The following is a 23,511-nucleotide window of genomic DNA, read 5'->3' as shown; positions in this document are numbered from 1 at the left end:
CGTCGTCCCCCCCCCCCCATGTCTGATCGTAGCGTAGCCATTAAATCCACTGGATCAGTGGATTAGACGTTAGCATCTGAGCCTAAGGCCAGAGGAAGAACTGCTCAGCTATAGGCCTCGCTAGCTGGTTAGCTTCCAAGCACTCTACGCAGATTGGCTCCTACGAGTGGAGTTAGCCAGGGCCTGACTTAATAATTTTGAAGGTTACAGAATAAATCTTGAGTGTGCTGCATTTCTTTTTGTTTGGTATATCTGTTCCTGGTTGTGGTAGTGGCAGGTTAGACAGTGGTGGGCTACTGAACAGCGAAAGGCTACGTCAGTCTTCGCTACTTTGCATAGAAGGTCGCTATTGTCACACAACCGTGCACAGACTTCGACTACCCTATAAGCAGTCTTTGTACAAAGAGAGACAACAATCCATGCTTTGGTTTTGTTTACATGGCTGGTGCCACCATATACTAACTGAAGCATTTTTGTCCCAAAAAATGTCATGCCTAAATTATCCCAAAGTGTCTAAAACGGATTGCGTGGCTCCATTCAATTAGTTTAAGATTCTTTGTGTAGCAAATGCATTGGTGAATGTAAAAAAAAAGATCTAAATGTACATAATTTTACAGTACAAGAGGGTGTTTCACTGTATTTCCTCTCTCCCTCTCCAGTGTTATGGAAGGACCCAGGCCTGTTGTTCTGAGCGGCCCCTCGGGGGCAGGGAAGAGCACTCTTATGAAGATGCTGCTGAGGGACTACGAGGGAGTCTTTGGCTTCAGCGTATCACGTACGTTTGTGCTTTACCCGCCATTTGACTCCTATCCCGATATCCTGCCTGGCCCTATCTGTCCTTACTGTCTCAGCCTTCTCTACCTCTAGGCCACGTTTGTCATAGGACTTTGGTCTGGTTTAGTGCATCCAATTTGTATCCAAGCATAGGCTGTTCGTCATTGGACCTGGGGTGGGATATTTCTGTATACCATCCCATGTCCAGTTTAGCTATGGTTGTGCTGATCCGTGTGACACAGGGATGTCCTCCATCTCCATTCCTCTTCTTGCTGGCTGCAAGGAAGACCACTGAATAACAAAAGAACCGGCATACAGTTAGGGTTGTCTGGCATGTCTTTGAATGCACATAAGGTTAAGGTTGTTGATGGCATTCTGTATGCCTGGATGTCGATGATGGATGTTGATCATTTATGCTCATTGAATGTGTCCTTACAGATACAACAAGGAGCCCACGACCAGGAGAGGTAGATGGCAAAGGTACAGTAACATTCTCTCACTCATAAACGCAGATCGTGTCAGTAAACCCATCTCAGTCATGTTAGTAATCCCAGATGGATATCAGTGATGCTCTCCAGGCTTCTAATCCACGCTGGTTTTGTAACTTCTGGTTTTCACTTCTGATTTTGTAACTTTAAATGCTGGCTTCAGCAATTAACGGATTATTCTCCTCTCCGGTCTATTTGAAGATTACCACTTCTCAAACAGGGAGGCTATGCAGGAGGATATTGACGATGGGACATACATTGAGAATGCAGAGTTTTCAGGGAACCTGTATGGAACAAGGTAGAGTACATTTTGATAACTTTCTGTTGACATCAAAATGTCTTACAGTCAGAGTTGCAAAGTTCCGGTGACTTCTCAGGTTTTCCAGAAATCCCAGATGAAAGATGACTGAAATCAAGGAGGGAATAGGCAGGAAATCCAGGAATCTTTATGTGTTTATTTTTTACCTGAGAATGTGGGGAATGGTACTGCAGTTTTGGAACAGTATGCTAGTTCATTGGGTTTTAAATAAACAAGTACAGTAATTGTTCCACTAGTGACTAGAACCCACAAGTGATTCTACTGTCATGGGATTGAATAGATCACTTTAAAGGAGAAGTTCACTTTTTAACCAAATTGGTTTTGAGAAATGTACCCCCCAACCCACGATACACTTCCTCCTGTTCATTTTGCAGTGCCTGGGCAAGGATACAGAATCTAAAGAAACTTAAAACAAATAAGCCCTATTAGAAACGGCAACGCTCTCAGTATGTTTTACCCATGAAATTGTGTCATTACAAACTTTATCCGCAACATTTATATTACATTTTGTGCAACTCAAGACATACTTTTCCAAGTGGGCATGCACGGGCTACACAGAGAAGTATCATAGATGGATAAGGGAAACCGCTCGAGTCACACAAAATGGAAAATAACGTTAAGGATAAAGTTCGGAATGACACCAATTTCATGTGTACATCATCTAAAGATCTGCATCACCATACTGAGAGTGTTGCAGATTTTTTTTAAGGATGTATTCGGGTGTTTTGGGAGCTTGTTTTACTCACGCCCTGGAACTGCAGAACAGGCATGAGTAACTGTATCGCTGGTTGGGGTAAGTTTCTCAAAACCAAGTGAACGCACAAAACAAACAGTCTGGACTCTTCTATAACATGCCATTTACATCCAAAATACAGACCTGGTTTAAAGAAAAGTGAACTTCTCCTTTAAGAGCTGGTCCATTGTGATCCCTGGGACAGAATTAGCTTTATCCTCCATTGTACATACCCAGATAGCACAGGAGCCACCGTAGAGCTCGTGACCTGCAGTGTCATGTTTAATCTGTCCCTCCCCTGCTGAGGATAAGTCTTGACGCTAACGGAGAACCACTGGACCCTGCTTTTGGTGTTAGGATTAATGTCACTATCCTCTAGCCTAGTCATACTGGAGCATGTGAGGAATAGTCACTGGTGTGAGGAGTCACTCTTACGCTGTCCATATTTATTGTTTAAAAGCCCCCATGTTGTAAGCCTACTGTCCATATCCAGGTGGAAAGATGCATATGTCCTTGTCTCTGCTGTTCAATGGAACTGTGAAACAATGAATGAACATTACTTATATCTTCTGTTTTCTACATAGCAAGTCTTCTGTAGACGAAGTGCGGGCCAATGGTCTCATCTGCATTCTGGATGTGGACATCCAGGGAGTGAGGAACATCAAGCAGACTGACCTGGACCCTATCTATGTCTCTATCCAGCCCCCCTCTATAGAGATCCTGGTAATGCCCAATTCAGAGTTGAGAGCCGCAATAGTCAGCATGGCCCATTATGAAACATTTAAGAACCTCATTTGATATACTCCTATTGAGGTGTAGACATATGTCACACTGGAATGCAGACTATCATGGCTGAGCGACTGTAAACTCTGCAACAAGTCCACAATCAAACAACGCAAAGGGTACTACTGTGTACTTTGGCGTTCCTCAATGTTCTGTGCTTGGACCGCTATTATTGGATAAAAGTAGAGACTCTGCGCTACAAAATGGTATATCATACACTGCAGATGAGGAAGAATGGGAACGTTATTCTGCTTTGAAATTTGATAAGCTTGTAACCCCACTTTTGAGAAAATGTCCCTTGAATGTTTTGGTACACCTACAATAGCGGAGAGCTCTTCTTTGTCTACAGACATTCAGCATCGTTCACACCCTCTTAAGCCTTAGCCCCACCCATCTCTTTAAGGTGAATAACCAAAGATTTCAAGACTAAAAGTGGTGAAAGTAGAAACCTACAATAAGGTAAAACTCCAGGTAAAAATACACTTTATCTAGTCCTTGGCCTATATCCGAATCTGACTTTCAGTGTCCAGATAAAAATATAATATATATATATTTTTATTATTAGATTATGCTTACCCAGAAACTTGTCTAAATTGATGGGTCATGTGAAGGAAATGCTATAACCATCCCCCAGCCACATCTAGCTAAGTGGATGGGCCACTATTGTCTACACATGTACACATATTCATTAAATATAATAGATGGCCGTAATCTCCAGTAGACACACCTGGCTAACTTGATGGGTCATGTAATCATTCTCTTGCGAAGTGAAGTCTTTTGTTTAGACATGTAGCTAGCTAGCTAAACAATTAACCATATTCCCAAACTATAGCTACAGTACAAACAATTGGCATAGCTAGCTACCACCCATGAAATGCTTGAGTATGAATTTGCAGGTAGCTAAAGCTAACCAACTAGTTTCAATGTTAGCTAGCTAGCTAACATTAGGCTATAACTAGCAATGCAAATATATTTCTGAGATACGAATAATATTACTACACATATCATACACGAGCCAGCAAGCTAACCTTCACTAGTACACTTTAACTTGCAAAGAAAACGACGTTCTGACCAAATTAGAAACATATAATATCTAAAAATGTAGCTAGACTCTTACCCGTATATATGGTTGAATGCTTCACAGAAGCGTGTATTTTCCATTTGGTTTGTAGCTTGTTATAGCTTGTTTGGCCCGTTATTGTGTCAAGTCACTCCGGTCAACCGTGTGCAGAAAGGAACGTCAGTCCATCACAACCTTTTCCCACTGATCTTTGTCGATAGCGTCTGCTAAATTCGGGGCAACAATGTTGTTGAGAGGAGTAGCCACACTTTTGCAGTTCTCTATGGCTAACATTGTCTTTCAAAAAAGCCAGGATGATCTACTACACATACTGAGCAGCTCATGTTATAGACAGAAGTGGGCTACATGGCAAACCAATCCGAACTCCTCTCTCAGCATGTCCAACCCATCCATTATCTGAACCAATCATGGCAAGTGGGAAGGTTCCTGCCTTTGTCAGTGGCTAAACCAACTAGGCTTGTAATTGAAAATGTTTATTAGTATTTACAGATGTCATACAAGTTTGTTATTAAAGCACATGAAAGTTCACGTGTTCAAGAAGGCATTTCTGCCCAAAAACGCCTTTTGATTAAAAAAACAACAACAACATTGAAATGCCTCTTCTGCAAAGTAGTGACGTGCGACATCTTGAAACGGGTCACATATGCTAGCCCTTGGAACTGTCATCCTTGAGCTAGTGACATGAGTCTCTTGAAACGTATGAATGTACTCTTGAAATGTAGATATTGTAATAGCTTTAGGGACAATTGATGTGTACAGGAAAAGCGTCTGAGGGACAGAAATACGGAGACAGAGGAGAGTCTGCAGAAGCGTCTGGAGGCAGCACGGGTTGACATGGAGCTCAGTAGGTCCCCCTTACGATCCCATATAGACATAGTTGTACTGCAAATCTTTGGAAAATATGGATGGAACCAATAATAATCCATGCTATGCCTTATTTTATCACTTTCCTATTTTAGGCAACGAGCCTGGAGTGTTTGACATGCTTATTGTCAATGATGACTTAGAGGAGGCTTATGAGAAGTTGCAAAGTGTTCTTATTGAGGTGAGTCTGAAGAGAGGATAATTGTCTGCATGTAGAATAGGGACAAAGTAGAATTCTCAAAATTTGAGTCAGTCGGTAGTGGTCTCACATACATTTTTCTCACACGTTTGTCTCTACAGGAAATTACTAAAGTTCAGTCAACCAAGAAAGAAAGATGCAATTCGTAAGAATCATTTTGTTATTATGCCACACGTGTCCTGTAACAAAATCCTTCGTTGTATTCAATCCCTCTCTCCCTTTGCGTCAGTATTATGTCAGGACCCAGGCCTGTTGTCATAAGTGGCCCCTCAGGGGCAGGGAAGAGCACTCTGCTGAAGAAGCTGCTGAAGGACTACAAGGGAGTTTTCGGCTTCAGCGTATCACGTACGTATTGTGTCACCCAACATGTAGTTTCCAGTGGTAGCCGCAGCAGGATCTATCCCCACTGTCTCAGCCTTATCTAACTACAGGCCGTATGTCATAGTACTTGGAGTGTGATATTTCTGTAGACCACTCATATTCAAACAATTGTATAACAGTTTAGTTATGGCTGTGCTGATTGGTGCGAGACAGGGATATCCACTGTCACCATTTCACTTCTTGATGGCTATCGACTGGATCATGAGGTAGACCACTGAGCACAAAAGAAACGGCATACAGTTAGGGTTGTCTGGCATATCTTTGAATGCTCATCATTAGTTGAGGTTATTGATATCATTTATGACATGTATGCTCACAGAATAAGATGAGTGTTACATTTATGCTCACTGAATGTGTCCTTACAGATACAACAAGGGACCCACGTCCAGGAGAGGTAGATGGCAAAGGTACAGTATCATTCTCTTACTCATAAACACAGATCATGTCAGTAAACCCAGAAGGATATTGGTGGTGCTCTCCAGGCCAAGAATGAAGCTGGTCTTCTACTGTATCTTTAGTAAGAATTTCCTACTGTATGAACGCCAGGCCTCAAACTTAATGTGTGTTGCAGTGCCATGAATGTTGAGTGGTGGCAGTTACAGTGCCTTCAGAAAGTATTCACACCCCTTGACTTTTTCCACATTTTGTTATGTTACAAAGTGGGATTAAAATGGATTTAATTGTAATTTTCTGACAATCTACACCAAATACTCTGTAATGTCAAAATGGAAGAATTTTTTAAACATTTGTAAAAAGAATAATAATAATAATAAAAAGAATGTATATATTGATAAGTACTCAACCCCCTGAGTCAATAGATGGTTCAATCACCTTTGGCAGCGATTACAGCTGTGAGTCTTTCTGGGTAAGTCTCTAAGAGCTTTGCACACCTGGATTGTGCAATATTTGCACATTATTCTTTAAAAAAGTATTGTCAAGTTCGTTGTTGATCATTGTTAGACAGCCATTTTCAAGTCTTGCCATAGATTTTTAAGCAGATTTAAGTCAAAACTGTAACTAGGCCACCCAAAAACATTCAACGTTGTCTTGGTAAGACACCCCAGTGTATATTTGGCCTTGTGTTTTAGATTATAGTCCTGCTGAAAGGTGAATTTGACTCGCAGTGTCTGTTGGGAAGCGGCCTGAACCAGGTTTTCCCCTCGGATTTAGCTCTATTCTGTTTCTTCTCATCCTTAAAAACTCCCTAGTCCTTGCTGATGACAAGCATAACCATAACATGATGGAGCCACCACCATGCTTGAAAATATGATATAAGAGTGGTACTCGGTGATGTGCTGTGTTGGAAAGTTCCTTCTTTGCCACATTTTTTGCAGTTTTACTTTTATGCCTTATTGCAAACAGAAAGCATGTTTTGGAATATATTTATTCTGTACAGGCTTCCTTCTTTTCACTCTGTGATTTAGGTTAGTATTTTGGAGGTAACTGCACCGTTGTTATTCCATCCACAGCCATTAAACTCTAACTGTTTTAAAGTGACCACTGACCTCATGTTGAAATCCTTGAGGTGTTTCCTTCCTCTCCGGCAACTAGTTAGGAAGGACGTCTGTATCTTTGTATTGACTGGGTGTATTGATACATCATCCAATGTGCAATTAATAAGTTCACCATGCTCAAAGGGGTATTCAATGTCTGTTTTTTTATCTGCAAATAGGTGCCCTTCTTTGAGGCATTGGAAAACCTCCCTCGTCTTTCTGGTTGAATTTGTGTTTGAAATTCACTGCTCGACTGAGGGACCTTACAGATAAGTGTATGTGTTGGGATACAGGGATGAGGTAGTCATTAAAAAAAAACTTATTATGTGACTTGTTGAGAAAATTTGCCAAAACAAAAGGGTTGAATACCTATTGACTCAAGATATTTCAGCTTTTCATTTTTCATTAATTTGTTCATTTCAAAAATATAATTCCACTTTGACATTAGGGGGTATTGTGTGTAGGCCAGTGGTACAAAATATCAATGTAATCCATTTTCAATTCAGGCTGTTTCACAACAAAAAAGCCAAGGGGTTGAATACTTTCTGAAGGCACTGTATCTGCACACAAATGTTATATTACTGCATAGACTATTAATGTTCAGACAGCTCGCTGAAGAGCCAAAAGAGATGTTTTCCATCATACATAAGTATAACTAAAGACAGAAAACAACATTAAAGTGAATGTACGTAGTATGACATGAACTCAGCAAAAAAAGAAACATCCTCTCACTGTCAACTGCGTTTATTTTCAGCAAACTTAACATGTGTAAATATTTGTATGAACATTTCAAGATTCAACAACTGAGACATCAACTGAACAGGTTCCACAGACATGTGACTAACAGAAATGGAATAATGTGTCCCTGAAACAAGGGGGGGGGGGGTGTCAAAATCAAAAGTAACAGTCAGTATCTGGTGTGGCCACCAGCTGCATTAAGTACTGCTGTGCATCTGCTCCTCATGGACTGCACCAGATTTGCCAGTTCTTGCTGTGAGATGTTACCCCACTCTTCCACCAAGGCACCTGCAAGTTCCCGGACATTTTTGGGGGGAATGGCCCTAGCCCTCACCCTCCGATCTAACAGGTCCCAGACGTGCTCAATGGGATTGAAATCCGGGCTCTTCGCTGGCCATGGCAGAACACTGACATTCCTGTCTTGCACGAAATCACACACAGAACGAGCAGTATGGCTGGTGGCATTGTCATGCTGGAGGGTCATGTCAGGATGAGCCTGTAGGAAGGGTACCACATGAGGCAGGAGGAAGTCTTCCCTGTAACGCACAGCGTTGAGATTGCCTGCAATGACAACAAGCTCAGTCCGATGATGCTGTGACACACCGCCCCAGACCATGACGGACCCTCCACCTCGAAATCGATCCCGCTCCAGAGTACAGGCCTTAGTGTAACGCTCATTCCTTCGACGATAAACGCGAATCCGACCATCACCCCTGGTGAGACAAATCCGTGACTCGTCAGTGAAGAGATCTTTGTTTTGGTCCAGCGGCGGTGGGTTTGTGCCCACAGGTAACATTTTTGCCGGTGATGTCTGGTGAGGACCTGCCTTACAACAGGCCTACAAGCCCTCAGTCCAGCCTCTCTCAGCCTATTGCGGACAGTCTGAGCACTGATGGAGGGATTGTGCGTTCCTGGTGTAACTCAGGCAGTTGTTGTTGCCATCCTGTACCTCTCCCGCTGTGTGATGTTCGGATGTACCGATCCTGTGCAGGTGTTGTTACACGTGGTCTGCCACTGCGAGGACAATCAGCTGTCCGTCCTGTCTCCCTGTAGTGCTGTCTTAGGCGTCTCACAGTACGGACATTGCAATTTATTGCTCTGGCCACATCTGCAGTCCTCATGCCTCCGTGCAGCATGCCTAAGGCACGTTCACACAGATGAGCAGGGACCCTGGGCATCTTTCTTTTGATGTTTTTCAGAGTCAATAGAAAGACCTCTTTAGTGTCCTAAGTTTTCATAACTGTGACCTTAATTGCCTTCCGTCTGTAAGCTGTTAGTGTCTTAACGACCATTCCACAGGTGCATGTTCATTAATTGTTTATTGTTCATTGAACAAGCATGGGAAACAGTGTGTTAAACCCTTTACAATGAAGATCTGTGAAGATATTTCGATTTTTATGAATTATATTTGAAAGACAGGGTCCTAAAAAAGGGACGTTTCTTTTTTTGCTGAGTTTATATCAGAGATATATTACTAGACTCTTATGGCTCTTGAGTCATTTTTTATAATTTTATATTCATAGGACATTTATAAGACATTTAGCCTAATTGTAAACAACTATCATATCATATTGCCCATAAACTGTAAAATATATACAGTACCAGTCAAAAGTTTGGACACACCTACTCATTCAAGGGTTTTCTTTATTTTTACTATTTTATACATTGTAGAACATCAACACTATGAATTAACACATATGGAATCATGTAGTGACCAAAAAAGTGTTAAACAAATCAAAATATATTTTAGATTCTTCAAAGTAGCCACCCTTTGCTTTGATGACAGCCTTGCACACTCTTGGAATTCTCTCAACCAGCTTCATGAGGAATGCTTTTCCAACACTTGAATGAGTTCCCACATATGCTGAGCACTTATCGGCTGCTTTTCCTTCACACTGCAGTCCAACTCATCCTAAAACCATCTCAATTGGGTTGAGGTCGGGTGATTGTGGAGGCCAGGTCATCTGATTCAGAAGAATGGCGCCGAAGGAGATGGCTGCCGTTTTACGCTCCCGTAACCAATTGTGGTATTTTGTATGTTTTTTTGCATTATTAACTTATTTTGTACGTAATTTTTCTGCCACCGTGTCTTATGACCGAAAAGATCTTCAAGATATCAGGACATTACTCACCCCGTACTGGAGGAATAGTTTTTATTCAATGATTCAGATGGGAAGGATTTACTTCAGACGCCCGACAAGGCCCTCATCCCCGTCATTCGCAGGAGAAAGAAACAGAGGTATCGAGTACGAAGATCTGGGTGCCTTGTAAGGATCTGTCGCCGAGAGGGTAATCTACCTTTTACCATCGGTCCTATTAGCCAATGTACAATCAATCGATAATAAAATAGACAAACTACGATCATGTATATTCTACCAAAGGGACATTAAAAACTGTAAAACGTATGTTTCATCGTGGCTGAACGACGAAATTAATAACATACAGCTGGCGGGCTTTAAGGTTTTTCGGCAGGATAGAACAGCAGCCTCTGGTAAGACAAGGGGTGACAGTCTATGTATATTTGTAAACAACAGCTGGTGCACGAAATCTAAGGAAGTCTTGAGGTTTTGCTCGCCTATGGTAGAGTATCTCACGATAAGCTGTAGACCACACTATTTACCAAGAGAGTTTATCTATATTTCTCGTAGCTGTCTATATACCACCACAAACCGATGCTGGCACAGACAGCACTCAATGAGCTGTATACGGCCATAAGCAAACAGGAGAATGCTCATCCAGAGGCGGCACTACTAGTGGCCGGGGACTTAATTGCAGGGAAACTCAAATATGTTTGACCCAATTTCTACCAGCATGTTAAATGTGCAACCAGAGGGAAAACAACTCTAGAGCACCTTTACTCCACACACAGAGATGTGTAGAAAGCTCTCCCTGGCCCTCCATTTGGCAAATCTGACCGTAATTCTACCCCCCTGATTCCTGCTTACAAGCAAAAACTAAAGCAGGAAGCACCAGTGACCCTTTCAATAGAAAGTGGTCAGATGAAGCAGATGCTAAGCAAGCCACAGGACTGTATTGCTAGCACAGACTGGAATATGTTCCGGGATTCTTCCGATGGCATTAAGGAGTACACCACATCAGTCACTGGCTTCATCAATAAGTGCATCGATGACGTCGTCCCCACAGTGACCGTATGTACAGTACATACCGCAACCATAAGCCATGGATTACAGGCAACATCCGCACTGAGTTAAAGGGTAGAGATGCCGCTTTCACGGAGAGGGACTCTAGCCCGGAAGCTTATAAGAAATCCCGCTATGCCCTCCAATGAACCATCAAACAGGCAAAGTGTCAATACAGGACGAAGAAGGAATCGTACTACACCGGCTCCGATGCTTGTCGGATGTGGCAGGGCTTGCAAACTATGACAGACTACAAAGGGAAGCAAAGCCACGAGCTGCCCAGTGACAAGAGCCTACCAGACAAGCTAAATCACTTCTATGCTCATTTCGAGGCAAATAACACTGAAGCATGCATAAGAGCAAGGCCGCAGGGCCAGATGGATTACCATCAGCATGCGCTGACAAACTGGCAAGTGTCTTCACTGACATATTCAACCTGTCCCTGACGGAGTCTGTAATACCAACATGTGTCAAGCGGACCACCATAGTCCCTGTTCCCAAGAACACTGAGGTAACCTGCCCAATTCGCATACCGCCACAACAGATCCACAGATGATGCAATCTCTATTGCACTCAACACTGCCCTTTCCCACCTGGACAAAATAAACACCTTTGTGAGAATGCTACTCATTGACTACAGCTGAGCGTTCAACACCATAGCGCCCTCAAAGCTCATCACTAAGCTAAGGTCCCTGGGACTAAACATCTCCCTCTGCCACTGGATCCTGGACTTCCTGATGGGCTGCCCCCAGGTGGTAAGGGTAGGAGGTAACAATACATCCGCCACGCTGATCCTCAACACGGGGGCCCCTCAGGGGTGCGTGCTCAGTCCCCTCCTGTACTCCCTGTTCCCTCATGACTGCATGGCCAAGCACGACTCCAACAACATCATCAAGTTTGCTTATGACAACTTTGGTAGGCCTGATCACCAACAACGATGAGACAGCCTATAGTGAGGAGATCAGTGACCTGGCCGTGTGGTTACAGGACAGCAACCTCTCCCTCAATGTATGTGATCAAGACAAAGGAGATAATTGTGGACTACAGGAAAAGCAGGACAGAGCACTCCCCCTTTCTCATAAACGGGGCTTCAGTGGAGCAGGTTGAGAGCTTCAAGTTCCTTGGTGTCCACCTCACCAACAAACTAGAATGGTCCAAACACACTAAGACAGAAGAGGGCATGACAAAGTCTATTCCCCTCAGGTGACTGAAAAGATTTGCAATGGGTCCTCAAATCCTCAAAAGGTTCTACAGCTGCACCATCGAGAGCTTCCTGACTGGTTGCATCAATGCCTGGTATGGCAACTGCTTGGCCTCTGACCACAAGGCACTACAGAGAGTAGTGCGTACAGCCCAGTACATAACTGGGGCCGAGCTACCTACCATCCAGGACCTCTATACCAGGCGGTGTCAGAGGAAGGCCCTAAATATTGTCAAAGACTCCAGCCACCCTAGTCATGGACTGTTTCTCTCTGCTACCGCACGGCAACCGGTACCGGAGCGCCAAGTCTAGGACAAAAAGCTTCTTAACAGCTTCTTACCCCAAGCCATAAGACCGCTGAACAGCTAATCAAAGGGCTACCCAGACCCTTCTTTTACACTGCTGCTACTCTGTTTGTTATCTATGCATAGTCACTTTAACTCTACCTACATGTACATATTACCTCAATTACCTCGACTAACCGGTGCCCCCGCACATTAACTCTGTACCGGTACCCCCGTATAAAGCCTCGCTATTGTTTTTTTACTGCTGCTGTTTAATTCTTTTTTACTTACATTTGTTTCTTAACTTTTTCTTAACTGTTTTCTTCTTAACTTCTTAAAGCATTGTTGGTTAAGGGCTTGTATGTAAGCATTTCACTGTAAGGTCTACACCTGTTGTATTTGGTGCATTTGACAAAACGTTTGAATTGATTTGATTATCACTCTCCTTCTCGGTCAAATAGCCCTTACACAGCCTGGAGGTGTGTTGGGTCATTGTGCTTTTGAAAAACAAATCTAATCACATCAAATTTTATTGGTCACATGGTTAGCAGATGTTATTGCGAGTGTAGCGAAATGCTTGTGTTTCTAGTTCCGACAGTGCAGCAATATCGAACAATTCCACAACAAATACCTAATACACACAAATCTAAATAAAGGAATGGAATAAGAATATATATGTGGATGAGCAATGTCAGAGCGCATAGGCTAGGATGCAATAGATAGTATAGAATACAGTATATACATATGAGATGAGTAATGCAAGATTTGTAAACATTATTAAAGTGGCATTATTAAAGTGACTTGTGTTCCATTTTTTTGAAGTGGCCAATGATTTCAAGTCTGTATTTAAGCAGCAACCTCTCTGTCTGTTAGCCTTGAGATAGAAGCTGTTTTTCAGTCTCTTAGTCCCAGGTTTGATGCACCTGTATTGACCTCACCTTCTGGGTGGTAGTGTGGTGAACAGGCAGGGGCTCGGGTGGTTGTTGTCCTTGATGATCTTTTTGGCCTTCCTGTGACATTGGGTGCTGTAGGTGTACAGGAGGGCAGGTAGTGTGCCCTGGTGATGCGTTTTGCAGACCACCCCATCCTCTGGAGAGCCCTGCGGTTGTGGGTGGTACAGTTGCCGTACCAGGCGGTGATACAGCCAGACAGGATGCTCTCAATTGTGCATCTGTAAAAGTTTGAGGGTTTTAGGTGACAAGCCAAATTTCTTCAGCCTCCTGAGGTTGAAGAGACGCTGTTGCCCCTTCTTCGCCACACTGTCTGTGTGGGTGGACCATTTCAGTTTGTTAGTGATGTGTATGCAGAGGAACTTAACTTTCAACCTTCTCCACTGCTGTCCCGTCGATGTGGATATGCTCCCTCTGCCGTTTCCTGAAGTCTACCATCATCTCCTTTGTTTTCCTGACACCACACTCTGAGAGCCATGCATGGCCACGCAGTCATGGGTGAACAGGGAGTACAGGAGGGGACTGAGCACGCACCCTTGTGGGCCCCCAGTGTTGAGGATCAGTGAAGTGGAGAGGTTGTTTCCTCCCTTCATCACCTGGGGGTGGCCCTTCAGGAAGTCCAGGACCCAATTGCACAGGGTGGGGTAGTACCCCAATGATGAGCTTGGAGGGTACTATGGAGTTGAATGCTGAGCTATAGTAATTGAACAGCATTCTTACATAGGTATTCCTCTTGTCCAGATGGGATAGGGCAGTGTGCAGTGTGATGGCGATTGAATCATCTGTGAACCAATTAGGGCGGAAAACAAATTGAAGTGGGTCTAGGGTGACCGGTAAGGTGGAGGTGATCTGATCCTTGACTAACTAGTCTTTCAAAGCACTTCATGATTACAGAAGTGAGTGCTACGGGGCGATAGTCATTTACTTCAGTGGGTACAGGAACAATGGTGGCCATCTTGAAGCATTTGGGGACAGCAGACTGGGATAAGGAGAGACTGAATATGTCCGTAAACACACCAGCCAGCTGGTCTGCGCATGCTCTGAGGAGGTAGCTAGGGATGCCGTCTGGGCCTGCAGCCTTGTCTTATGTCGGCCACAGAGAAGGAGAGCCCACCGTTCTCGGTAGCTGGCCTCGTCGGTGATGCTGTGTTATCCTCAAAGCGGGAAAATAACGTGTTTAGCTTGTCTGGCGTTGGTGTCCGCGTGTGGGGGCACCGGTTAGTCAAGGTAATTGAGGTAATATGTACATGTAGGTAGAGTTATAGAGACTATGCATAGTTAACAAACAGAGTAGCAGCAGCGTAAAAGAGGGGTCTGGGTAGCCCTTTGACCATGAAGGCCTGATTCACGCAGTCTCCTCTGAACAGCTGATGTTGAGATGTGTCTGTCACTTGAACTCTGTGAAGCATTTATTTGGTCTGCAATTTCTGAGGCTGGTAACTCTAATGAACTTATCCTCTGCAGCAGAGGTAACTCTGAGTCTTCCTTTCCTGTGGCGGTCCTCATGAGAGCCAGTTTCATCGTAGCGCTTGATGGTTTTTGCGACTGCACTTGAAGAAACTTTCAAAGTTCTTGACATTTTCCGCATTGACTGTAGTTTCTCTTTGCTTATTTGAGCTGTTCTTTCCATAATATGGACTTGGCTTTTACCAAATAGGGCTATCTTCTGTATACCACCTAATTTCTATCGCACAAATGTCACCATCCCAATTTATTTTTTTTGTGCGTGCGCGCTGTGCCGCACCCGGACAAGATGCCGCCCTGGGCAGATGCCCATGTCGTCTATACCTAAATCCGTCACTGCAGGTGACTATCTCATGAAGCTGGTTGCAACAATGCCAGGAGTGTGCAAGCTGTCATCAAGGCAAAGGGTGGCTATCTTTTGAACACTTTTTTTCTCACTACATGATTCCGTGTGTTATTTCATAGTTTTGATGTCTTCACTATTGTTCTACAATGTATTAAATAATAAAAATAAAGAAAAACCCTTGAATGAGTAGGTGTGTCCAAACTTTTGACTGGTACTGTATATATAAAAAAACTACTTCCAGGTTTTTCAGTACCGGCCGTGATCGGGAGTCCCATAGGGCGGCGCACAATTGGCCCAGCGCCGTCCGGGTTAGGGGAGGGTTTGTCCGGGGTAGGCCGTCATGGTAAAGTAAGAATTTGTTCTTAACTGACTTGCCAAGTTAAGTAAAGGTTACATTTTAAAAAATCCACTCTTTCAATACCCTTTTGCCCTTTTTGTGCCTACACACCACCTCTTCTCCCACACTAAATCAAATCAAATCAAATGTTATTTGTCACATACACATGGTTAGCAGATGTTAATTCCACAACTACTACCTTATACACACAAGTGTAAAGGGATAAAGGATATGTACTATATGTACACTACTCCATACCTACTGACACTGAAGCGCCAATGCTTCTTACTCCCAAGCGAACTGCACCAATGGCTCTCCCAAGTATCCCCCTGTTAGATACAGGGATATACATATTTGTTTATGCCTTTTTTGTTTTCTCCATAGGCCTGTTCAGTCTGCCTATGCTTCTGGGAGCTACGTTACTGCCCGTAGCAGACGTCCTATCCTCTGTTTCATCCGCAGGTGTAGCTATCCTCCAAATTTAGGCTTCTATCGAACCACACCTAAATGTGATTCATAAACACATTACTAAGAGAGAGTGATGGGGGTTACTTTCATATTTCAAGTACAGAGTGACCAAACACCAAGGGCTTAGTAGTCACGGAAAGTACTCAATCTATTATTCAAAGGAACATAAATGCCAGTTTGCACTTTGGAGTAAAAAGCATTTGAAATTAGCCCCCTGTAATTCCTCAGTAGTGGATCCCCTCTCCAGACCCAAAGAGAGAAGTCGTCACACCTATAAAACATCTGTTATGTACCCATCATTAGCATCACAACAATTTGTTGAAATTGATAGGCTTCATAGTACAGCCGTTTGTTTAATATAGCTCCAGTTCAATAATATTAATGTATAGTATGGATCATAGCTGCTAGTGAGGTCTGGTCCTGTTGTAAAGGCAAATATCCTTGAGACTCTTCTATTTCTTTGATCAATATACCTTTGTGTTTTCCAACGAAAAATTACACAGAAACTGCACCACCATGACAGTGAGCTTTGTTGGATTCAGTCTGTGATAGTTTACTACCCCCTATACATTCATTGTCTATTTTTCATTAATCGTTTAAATAATTTTCACCTTCATCCATTGAAATCCTCTATCCATCTACCTTTTACCTGGACACATTGTAATGTGCTGGGATTCATTCTGAACCAACCTGTAATGTTGTAATGCTAATGAGTATGTGTTGACGTCAGTGGCTCTAGGTTCAATATTGAGTGTTGTTGTCCCTGTAAATGTGATCGTGACAAGGTTGTCCTGTGTTACCTACAGAGTTCTCCCCACTGTGTTTGATCCACTGTGATGTTGTGGAGGAATAAGATAATCGCAATGGTAGGGACACAGTAATGTGTAGTGATGTGAATGCTAATTTCCCTGTCTACCAATACGTGTCCTTGCATTCATTCTATAAAACATGTTCTAGCGCCTGAATACTAAACAATGTAAATGCATTGTACCCTGTGAACTTACCCATTGTTGTTTTGAGAGAACTCCATCCAGCCTGACTGATGACTAACCTCGTCTTCTTCTTCTTCTCTCCTGTCCGTTTCAAGATTACCACTTCACAAACAGGGAGGCTATGCAGGAGGATATTGACAAGGGGGAATTCATTGAGACTGATGAGTTTTCGGGCAACCTGTACGGAACAAGGTCGAGTATATTTCCGGAACTTTCTGTTGGAACCGAAATGTTTTACAGTATGAATCAGTGATAGTTGTGGAAAGATATATCATTTCTAGTTTGTTTTGTGGAATCGTGGATGCAATGAATAAACATAGCTATTTTATTTGTTTTTCTCCACAGTAAGAGCGCTGTACAGGACGTGAGGGCCAAGGGCCTCATTTGTATCTTGGACGTGGATATCGCAGGAGTGAGGCACATCAAGGAGACTAACCTGGACCCAATCTACATCTCTATCCAGCCCCCCTCTATTGAGGTCCTGGTAAGAGTCCACAACCATACATTCCACAGGGTTCCTCCACTGCAGGGGTCCGCAACAGGCAACAAATTTGGACCCTAAGCGATTTTTATTTGGCCCCCCAAAGTTTTAAGTAAAAAAATAAGAAAACATATGTTGTTGGACCAAGAAGACTGTTATATCACTAGGAATTCAACGAAAAAATAAATGTCATTCATGAATCCTGTTCCAAACTATTCCCATGAATAAATTGAGAAATATGTGATTATGAAATTATGCTATTGTGAAATACGTAATACATTTGAGCTTATTTGTGGTCCGTTTGTAGTGTACAAATTATTATAATTGTGTTCTAGCCCACTGACCATTCGCTCAGAAAAGAATCAGCCCACGGCTGAATCTAGTTGCCTACCTCTCTGCTACTGTATAAACTGTCATTGTTTTGGGGACCATTGATATGGACAGGAAGAACGTCTGAGGGGTAGAGCGACGGAGACAGAGGAGAAAATACAGAGCCGTCTAGAAGAAGCCCGGACTGACATGGAGGAGTGTAGGTCCCCCATACTATCCTGTGTTAACTGGTTTTAAGACTACACATGCTTGACGGATAGGAATTGAACTAAGGATAGTCCATTTACATGCCTTTGACAATGATTTGAGTAGTGTTCTCATAATTGTTTCTTCACTCTCCTATTTCAGGCAACGAGCCTGGATTGTTTGACATTGTCATTGTCAACGATGACTTGGATGAGGCCTATGAGAAGTTGCAAAGTGTTCTTAAGGAGGTGAGTCTGAAGAGAAGACGATTGTCTAATGAGTAGATGGAGGAGTTGCTGATGACTAGATGTCCATGTTGGACAAGAATCATATGTACTGAGGTTCTGTAAACATACTTTATATTCTCATATCTGTCTCAACAGGAAATGTCGGATGTGATTCTGATGAAGGCCTTTCAAGGCCAAACCTGCTATTTAATATCATTTTAATAGCGTTTATTGGTAATTACACAATTGGAACAAGGACTTTGTAATTACAAATGCACTCGCTGAAGGTAATTCCACACAAATCCACTCGCTGAAGGTAATTCCACATGTGTAGTGACTCATGATCTATTTTATGTTATTATTTTATTACACATGTCCTTGATCCAGTATGCAACAAATATGTTTTGTAATTATACTTTTGGAAGTCACCTGTGTATTACCATGTCAAGAACTCCTACCCAAATGGATAACTGAGGAGACATTAGGCATAACCCTTTTAGTTACTTTGTACTACGTAACAACATTTGACAAACAACATTGTAATTGCAATATTGTTATAAAGAATATACATGTATTTACAATGTATTTACCCAAGAGCAAGCAACTTAATATGTAATTACCGTTTTTGGAAAAGGTACGACATGCTTTGATTTTGTTTACCTGGACACTATCTCCTAATGATAACGTTTTAGCATTTATGGCATAAAATCAATTCAAAATAATCATAAAGGAACTTTTTAGATACACAATCAATTGAAGACACAGATTTGTACATTGTTAACAATGTTTGTTTTTGACAATGTAATGTAGCTACAGGCCTAGCTACTCATCTACAGCATTGTATTAAATGAGATTGATTTTGAAAATGAATCTTTATTAAATCCATTAAAGGCCCAGTGCAGTCAAACTTCTGTTTTTTTCCTGTGTTTTGTATCATTTTGCACGGCTGATGAAACTAACACTGTAAAAAGTGTGAAAAAATGTGATCAGTGTTATGTCCTGATAGCTGCTGGTTGAAAATACAATCTATACAGGATCTTCTATTCAGCGGGTTTTGCATGGATGGAATTTTTGGCTTGCCACATGAGATCACAAGGCAAAATACTTTAATAGACCTATAATAAAGAGACTTTGTAACTATATAGTAATTCAAAAGGTTACTTCACTCTACCTTAAGTTGCTTGCTCTTGGGTAAGCACATTGTAAATTCATATGCAACCTTTGTAACAACATTCTTCTAACCGTAACATTTGATCAGTGGGGATCCGGGAGAAAAAGCCTTCAGAAAAGCTCTAAGGATGTGTAGAATTATGTATTATTTTTTTATTAACATTTTTAATTTAATATTTTTTCTATCATTTAAATGATATTCGGATTTCACCTCTTCAGTTTGTGTTGGAAAGGGAAGGGTTAAACACTGAAGAGAAAAAAAGGTCCAATCAGGATTTTTCTTTGGTGGTCTCTGGGGAGAAAAATCTAGCTAGCTAAATCAGCCATTGGCGAGGCCCTCAGACACTAGACCGCATATTAATTAATTAATGAAATCTTTATTTAACTAGGAAAGTCAGTTAAGAACAAATTCTTATTTACAATGACGGCCTACCCTGGCCAAACCCCAACACGGATGACGCTGGGCCAATTGTGTGCCACCCGATGGGACTCCCAATCACAGTCGGTTGTGATACATCCTGGAATCGAACCAGAGTCTGTAGTGACGCCACTAGCACGGAGTTGCAGTGCCTTAGACCGTTGCGACACTCGGGAGCCCCTATATATGAATGACAAAGCAATCATCACGTGACACCATTAATTCCTATGTGAAGACTCAATAGCGCATTGAAACCAACTGGAGCAGTTTGAGCTACTCCAGGAAGTGAAGTTGCAGGCTAGCTCAGCGCTGCACCCTCTCATTGAGTAACTTAAGTTGAAGGCCTACTGTTTTCAAACGATCATCATTTGGTGAGTGCCACTGTTTTATTCAGCTCGCTTGCTGTTAGCTATCTCTCTGAAAATAATGCCTGCAAAACATTGTTGCATTTAAACTTTAGATCTGCTGATCTGCTGAACGTGATAAAATATGTCTGCAATGGGAAGTAATAGTTGTGCATTTCAAAGGAATGAGTTGCTTTTAACAGCATGCTGTGTGTAAATGCTCTCTTTCTTTATGCCATGTCTATATGTTTTCCAAAAATTGTTCTCGCCAATTTGATGTGTCACTGTTGTCACCACTAGGCTATTGGTGATAGTGAGATAGTGATGGTGTTAGGCCACCACAGGTTGTTTTAAGCGGTTGTTGTTGCTGGTCGCATTATTCCATGCTGAGCGTGTGAGTGACAGCCCGATGCTGGCTCAGGCGTGTTTGATTGATTAATGATGTCATCAAAAAGTATTGCTACTCCTACATTAGAGCTAGATGTAATGTTGTGGGCATTAAGGGCCCGATCCCGATTAAGAATGTACAGTATTCCTTTCCTAGGCACTTCTCAGTATTTGGTATTCACGCTTACCTTTTTTCAGTCGCCTAGCTTGCTCTGAATACAGTTCATTCAACCACTGAAAACCCTCCCACTTACTGGCCAACAGATTTTCTCACAGAGTTTTCATTTAATGGGGGTTTCGGTACGTTCATCTTAAGCCATCTGTTTAAATACGGTATACCTTTCATGTGATTTTCTATTGACAGACTCAATCTTTATCCTTGTTACAAGTGTCGTTACCAGGTCCTAGTCTACTAAGATCCACATATCAAGACCATGTCAACCCGTGAGACTAGCTGGTGATTTGGTTTTACTGGCCCGTTGTAGTTACATGTAGCAATGTTACCCGTTGGGTTAGGAGTTCATAACATGGTAATACACCGGTGACTTCCAAAAGTGTAACTACAAAACCTATGAGTTACATACTGGAACAAAGAAATGTGTAATAACATAATATAGAACACGAGTCATTTCGCAACATATGTGGATTTACCTTCAATGGCAGTCTGTGTTCCGGTTGTGTAATAACCTATACTGATAAACTCTTACTATGTTATTACATAACACTTCATATGCAACTACAATGTTTTTTCTACAGTTATTGCTGTGTAGTTACATATTTATAGGTGCATCTTAAATGATGGTACAGTGTTACCCAAGTTGGCAATTGTGTGCGAGAGTTGTGCCTTTTCCTTCCCAAGGCCATACAGATTTTATTAAATGTTTCACAGATTCTATTTTTTGAAAATTGAGGCAAAAAGCGAATGGAAAAAGCAAGTGTGCCTTCTTCAAATACTATGGCGACCTTAGCCCAACACTTACCGACCCAATCAAGCCTCTTGGTGAGGCTAACCTCTTGGTGAGGCTAAAAGAGGCATAGTTCAGCTATAATCTTAGAGGAAGTTGTGTATCTCTTTACTGAAAGATTGAGGACATTATTTTTGCTATAATCGTGCAATTTTTCCTGTACAATTTTTAAATGTTTTCGATTTCGATTTTATTTTTGCGAAAAGTAAAGAAGGTAATCAGTTAAGCATTTAATTACATTTGTATGGCCTAATGCTCATAATTTGTGGGTCGCACCGCTACTCACGTTTTTTGAGCGCCTTCTACTCCTCTCCTCAACAGGAAATAACAAAAGTTCAGGAGGTCATCAAGTCATAAGGAGCTACAGTAACAGTGTCCCAGTCTTCCTCTTGCCTGGTACTTTACAGGAGATATGAAGACTTTTACTCCAGTATGAACGACACCATCTATGATACTGCATCAACACCGAAACACAATAAGATCCACTCCCCTGACATCAGCTGATTTAGCCACATAAACAACTGTTCTGAGCGTTGTAGAGAAACGTACAATATGCATCTAAGACCAGGTGTTGGAACTGATTCGAGAAACAGAATCAGAATGAAAGTGATCTATACTGTTCCAGAACAAGGAAACTATTTAAAAAAACTGAAAACCGGTTAATAACGTTATTTTACACTTCTGACATTTTTATAATAATGGTTCTGTTCAGAACAAAACGATTGGAAAACAATTTTGTTTCCAACACCTGCCTAGGACCCAAGAAGATTGTCTTACATTCTTAGAGTCAATAGATCATGGGTAAGGGAATAGGGCATTTGATAGGTACAGTTGAAGTCGGAAGTTTACATACACTTAGGTTGGAGTCATTAAAACTAGTTTTTCAACCACTCCACAAATTTCTTGTTAACAAACTATAGTTTGTGCATGACAAGTAATCTTTCCAACAATTGTTTACAGACAGATTATTTCACTTATTAAACTCACTGTGTCACAATTCCAGTGGGTCAGAAGTTCACATACACTAAGTTTACTGTGCCTTTAAACAGCTTGGAAAATTCCAGAAAATGATGTCATGGCTTTAGAAGCTTCTGAAGCTAATTGACATAATTTAAGTCAATTGGAGGTGTACCTGTGGATGTATTTCAAGGCCTATCGTCAAACTCAATGCCTCTTTGCTTGACATCATGGGAAAATCACAAGACCTTAATCAACCAAGACCTTAATTGTAGACCTCCACAAGTCTGGTTCATCCTTGGGAGCAATTTCCAAATGCCTGAAGGTACCACGTTCATCTGTACAAACAATAATACGCAAGTATAAACACCATAGGACCACACAGCCGTAATAACGCTCAGAAAGGAGACACGTTCTGTCTGCTAGAGATGAACGTACTTTGGTGCGAAAAGTGCAAATCAATCCCAGAACAGCAAAGGACCTTGTGAAGATGCTGGAGGAAACAGGTACAAAAGTATCTATATCCAGAGTAAAACGAGTCCTATATCGACATAACCTGAAAGGGCGCTCAGCAAGGAAGAAGCCACTACTCCAAAACCTCCAAAGCCAGACTACGGTTTGCAACTGCACATGGGGACAAAGATCGTACTTTTTGTCCTCTAGTCTGATGAAACAATAATAGAACTGCTTGTTTGCCATTATGTTTGGAGGAAAAAGGGGGAGGCTTGCAAGCCGAAGAACACCATCCCAACCGTGAAGAACGGGGATGGCAGCATCATGTTGTGGGGGTGCTTTGCTGCAGGAGGGACTGGTGCACTTCACAAAATAGATGGCATCATGAGAAGGGGGAAATGATGTGGATATATTGAAGCAACATCTCAAGACATCAGTCAGGAAGTATAAACTTGGTCGCAAATGGGTCTTCCAAATGGACAATGACTCCAAGCATACTTCCAAAGTTGTGGCAAAATGGCTTAAGGACAACAAAATCAAGGTATTGGAGTGGCCATC

General features: G+C 42.1%; 2 protein-coding genes across 2 annotated transcripts; both read left to right on the top strand.

The window, feature by feature from the left end:
* Window positions 1-654: 654 nt before the first annotated feature.
* LOC139541742 (guanylate kinase-like) lies at window positions 655-5,244 on the top strand. The gene is made up of 6 exons (XM_071346711.1): window positions 655-775; window positions 1,213-1,254; window positions 1,464-1,560; window positions 2,899-3,037; window positions 4,938-5,022; window positions 5,138-5,244. The coding sequence occupies exons 1-6, from the start codon at window positions 664-666 to the stop codon at window positions 5,242-5,244; spliced, it is 582 nt and encodes a 193-aa protein (XP_071202812.1). The 5' UTR covers window positions 655-663.
* A 230-nt stretch (window positions 5,245-5,474) lies between these two features.
* LOC139541764 (guanylate kinase-like) lies at window positions 5,475-21,900 on the top strand. Its single transcript, XM_071346719.1, has 7 exons — window positions 5,475-5,586; window positions 5,988-6,029; window positions 17,131-17,227; window positions 17,381-17,519; window positions 17,961-18,045; window positions 18,195-18,280; window positions 21,865-21,900. Exons 1-7 carry the CDS (start codon window positions 5,475-5,477, stop codon window positions 21,898-21,900), a joined length of 597 nt encoding a protein of 198 aa, XP_071202820.1.
* Window positions 21,901-23,511: the final 1,611 nt, after the last annotated feature.

This window comes from Salvelinus alpinus, chromosome 16 (genome assembly GCF_045679555.1).
Source record: "Salvelinus alpinus chromosome 16, SLU_Salpinus.1, whole genome shotgun sequence".
NCBI lineage: Eukaryota > Metazoa > Chordata > Actinopteri > Salmoniformes > Salmonidae > Salvelinus > Salvelinus alpinus.
The sequence above is the reverse complement of the archived record's forward strand: the minus strand, read 5'-3'. Positions and strand labels throughout refer to the sequence as shown.